Source organism: Raphanus sativus, chromosome 1, assembly GCF_000801105.2.
Source record: "Raphanus sativus cultivar WK10039 chromosome 1, ASM80110v3, whole genome shotgun sequence".
Classification (NCBI taxonomy): Eukaryota; Viridiplantae; Streptophyta; class Magnoliopsida; order Brassicales; family Brassicaceae; genus Raphanus; species Raphanus sativus.
Genome location: NC_079511.1, coordinates 5623527 through 5628136, shown reverse-complemented (window position 1 = coordinate 5628136; position 4610 = coordinate 5623527). Strand labels below are relative to the sequence as shown.

The 4610-nt window shown below is 30.1% G+C and overlaps 1 protein-coding gene across 1 annotated transcript; it reads left to right on the top strand.

The window, feature by feature from the left end:
• Positions 1-2620: 2620 nt before the first annotated feature.
• On the top strand, positions 2621-3644 carry LOC108834410 (transcription factor bHLH55-like). The gene is made up of 3 exons (XM_018607743.2): positions 2621-2979; positions 3096-3485; positions 3573-3644. The coding sequence occupies exons 1-3, from the start codon at positions 2647-2649 to the stop codon at positions 3642-3644; spliced, it is 795 nt and encodes a 264-aa protein (XP_018463245.2). The 5' UTR covers positions 2621-2646.
• Positions 3645-4610: the final 966 nt, after the last annotated feature.

Below are 4610 nucleotides of genomic sequence, written 5' to 3'. Positions count from 1 at the left end.
TTATATATAAAAATAATGTATATATTTAAGTATATAAATTTATTTCGGATACATTCGGGTACCCAAAATATTTCGGTTCGGATCGGATTCGATTTTGGTTCTTTAAATACCGAAATTTTGAACCCGTTCGGATATTTAATCAATTTCGGTTCGGGTTCGGTGCTACTTTTTCGGTTCGGGTTCGGTTCGGTTTTTGGGTTCGGGTTTTTTGCCCAGCCCTATCTTTAGTGATTTTTTTTCAAAATAAAAAAAATTGGTTCAAAAAAAAAGAGTATCTTCAGTGACTCTCATTAGCTCCCACATTTGATGCAACTAAGGTGAAATTTGGCATCCCTGGTTCTTCATGCAATTATGTAAATTAGAAAATGCAGAACATGTAAGACAAGACAGAGCAAAAATCAAAAGAAAAAAGAATAGTTTAAATTTGACTATTTGAGATAGGTTTAGACAGAAAATATAGTCTGGAGATTCACATGGAAAACACTTGAAAGGTGAAATCAATTTTTCATTAGCGATTTTCAATATCTACACGCTGGATTGAAGCTTTATTTTAAACATTAAGCCGAAACTAAGTTTATCTTATGGTATAAGTTTCAGTTATCTCTATACAACAATAAACAGTTATGCTACGGCTGTATCAAGTGATCACCAGAGATCTAATATCGTGGCTCCCGGAAAAAGGTGCGATTGATGTTAGGAATCTTTTCTTTAGATGCCATGGCATCATGACTAGAGACGTATTTCATTTTCTTTGTATTACTTTGATATAAATAACTATTTACCTTTTTGCATGAAATTGACATAAAATCATTAAATACCAAACTTTTGTTCGATGAAAATAGTACCGCAGATATAAAACATAGGTCTATGATTAAAATGTTATTGGGCTGCCTAAGATATAAACAATATATTTCGGCATCTTTGGTATCTTGCGAGCGACATTCCATTTTCTAACGCTTATGTATATATTTATGGAATTCTATCTATTAATTCGCATTCTGTGTTTTCTTCTAAAATTCCAAATTCAGATTTTTAATGATTGATGAAACATTAATCAAACTACTCGACCAAAAAGTTTTCACTGTTTAAATTACTAATTACTATTTCCGTTCCATAAAATAAGATTTTCAATAGTTTTCACGTTTATTAAAAATATAATAAATGTTTGCAATTTAATTTACTATTTATTTTTCTATACAATTTCCAATAACTATTCACCAATAAAATTTAGTCAATTTAAATATTCATAATTTATTTTTTTTCAAAATTATACAAAAGTACTTTAAAATATAGAAAATCTGTTTTTTATGGATAAAATGTTACAAGTATTGAAATAAATACTATGAATATCAAATCGATTGAAAGATTTGATTACAGTTTTCTCGACTAACCTTATCATACACTCGTCCTCGGTTCATCGAGTCTTAATCTGGAATATAATATGATATCTTGCACGTATATTCATTAACTAAACTATGATATCTTGCGTATAGTGGCCTATAACTTTTTACAAACATTTTGGTCGGGAATGTAACGTTTTGGGCGATAGGATCATACCAAGATATGTACATCTATCACATAACATGGACACGAATTTTTTTTCGAATCCAAACAAAAAGTAGATCATAAACGAATTATGATCCAGCTTGTATCAACATATATTATATTTATATAAAATGCAATGTTTGATTTACAATTTAAATTTTAGAGTAAACAGAAAACTGAAACAATCGGGTTCACCTGTTCGATTTTTTTATTTTTTATCGGAAATTGAAACATTCATCCATTCAAGAATCTACTAGCGGATGAAACACAGAAATAAGCTTGACGCACATTTTAAACGTATGTTCCTCATAGCAAAAAAAAAGGTAGATTCCTAACGTAAAATTAATTGATAGCCGCTAAATGAGCAGCTCAGGTTTAATCTCTTAAAACGCTTTCCCTGATAAAACAAATCTTTTAATTAGTAGTATCTATCTATCACCCACTTCTTGACAAATAAATAAATAGTATAACACCCACTCATTCGTAGGACTAGGGCCACCTACGTATGACCCTACACACTCGTATCTTTCGGAGATTATAACGTTAAATTCTTTGAGGTTTTTTTTTTTAACAAAGAAACCAGCTCAAACCTGAAGTGCTCTAAATAACCAGATCGAAACAAAACAACCAATAAAATAAAGTTTTCTATGCAAAACTTCGCAGTTTTATTTAAAAAATCTGAAATTTGATTTTGCGGACATGGAATATGAATGATCTTGAAATTCGAAAAATATAACTGTAGAATCTTTATCTTTTCTAATTTTATTGCAAACCTTAGTCAACTATGAAACTTTTTAATCATGACGATCAAAACACTGCAATATGTTTCAAAGTTCGACATATCGGATGGTAGAGCATATTCTCCATCGCCATTGCATTCTTTGAGGTTACAAAGCTGCCGTCACATATCACTAAAGAGAAGAAAAAAATCATATTTGAAAAGGAAAAGAAAGAGAAAAAATATTGGATAGTATAAATGACACTGCATTGCTACCCAAATTCTGCATAACCTTTTGTTATTATTAAAACCAAACAACTCATAGCATCCACAGGTTCTCTTATTAGCAAAACAGTTCCCACAAACACCAACAAGACAAACAAATGCAATATCCTATGGCTTTTCCATCTTCTTCATCTTTCTCAGTAGATTTTGCGTATGAAAATGAATTGGATTTCTCGAGTTTGTTAACTCCTTCAACGTTTGTATCATTCCAAGAACATACTCCATCTAATCCAATCATTCATTGTGCCCGTACTGAAAACGATGGAAGACAAAGAATCCGTGAGAGGATCATGCCAGATGAAATCACAAAAGAAGATGTTGAGCCCAAGAACAAGAGAGCGAAACATAGAGAGATTGAGAGACAAAGAAGGCAAGAAGTCACGTCTCTTTTCAAGCACCTAAGATATATATTGCCAGTTCAATATGTTAAGGTAAATATGTACATTTTATCATTCTTAATTATCGTCTCTATTAAGTTTTGGTTCGAAAGTTAATAAATAACATATACCTATAAGGCTTTAAAATAATAACGGCAATGCATAAATAGGGTAAGCGTTCTTCATCAGATCACGTTCACGAAGCTGTGAATTACATCAAAGACTTAGAAAAAAAGATCAAAGAGGTCAGCGAGAAAAGAGATCGAATCAAGAGATCTATTACTCATCCATCTCCAGCAGGATACTGTCCTATAAGATCATTAGCAGCATCGTGTTCATCATCATCATCATCAAATTGTTTTTGTGTTGGAGACACACATGTCGATGTTAAGGTGAGGACTTGTTTGGTCGGTATCGAGATAGTAGCAAGTTGCTGTTTCAGACTCGAATCTCGTCTCTCAAGTGTTCTTCAGCTTCTGGTTCAAGAACAATGCTTTAATGTTGTTAGCTGCATCTCAACCAGACTGCACTTAAGATTCTTACACACCATTTTCTGTGAGGTAATCTTTCTGGTATTCTATTTTCTTGAGCTATGAAGAGAAAATGAATAAAGATTAATTTTTAGGAAAGTTTTGAAAATTCTGCAGGTAGAGAAAGGAATAGAGATTAACTTCTCAGAGCTTCAAGAAAAGATAATCAAAATGGGGACTCGTGCTTAAGTTTTTAGAGCTGTATTCAATTAGAAGAAGGATTTGTGATGATATGCAAATTATCTGTCTTGAATTATGAATTTTTAAAATCATATAAAATTAGAGACTTGTTGTTATTATAAATAAATGTCTCTTAAATGTTTAAGTATCAAAAATGTTTTAAGCGTTACTTTTTAGTAACTCCAAAATGAGTTTTGTTTTTGTCTTGGTATTTCAAAAAGTGTATAATTGAAACAAAAACGAAAACATGACCTATGGAAACACATGACCACCGATAGCAAGGTACGCTGAGCCGGCTATGGAATCAAGGGGCCTCAAACCAGAAATATTTTAAGTCCACAATTGATAAATGAAAAAAATGATAGTTATTTTTGGATTCACCAACTAATAATATTTTGTTATTCTATACTCACTTTGTTTTTAATAAGTATTACTTTAACAATTTTCACACAGATTAAAAACGTAACAGAAATATATGTAAGTTGTTATTAATTACACCTCTCTAATCAATATTATTTGAAATAAATAATATTTATTTATAAAATCAGTGCAGTTTACAAAATATTTAAAACACTAAACCTTTAATCCTAACTCTTAAACCCTTGGCTAAATTATAAACATTAGGATTTATGGTTTATCCAAATGTTTGAGTTTAGTGTTTAAAATTTAGTGTTTAATATTTAGGATTTAATGTTTTGCTGACGATTTTAATAATATTTAGGAGTCAGGAGTAAGGGTTTAGTGTTTTTAATATTTAGTGTTTTTGATTTAGAATTTAGGAATTATTCAAGAGTTTAGAATTTATCCAAAATAGAGTTTAAAATTTAGTGTTTTGTTGACGGTACTAAAACATTAAACAAAATTCTTTTCTTTTTGCAATTAATACAATTTTTATTCTTTTACTTTTTATTTTAAAAATATTATATAATTTGATAATATTTTATTTCTTTTCTAAAAGATAATAAATATAAAATA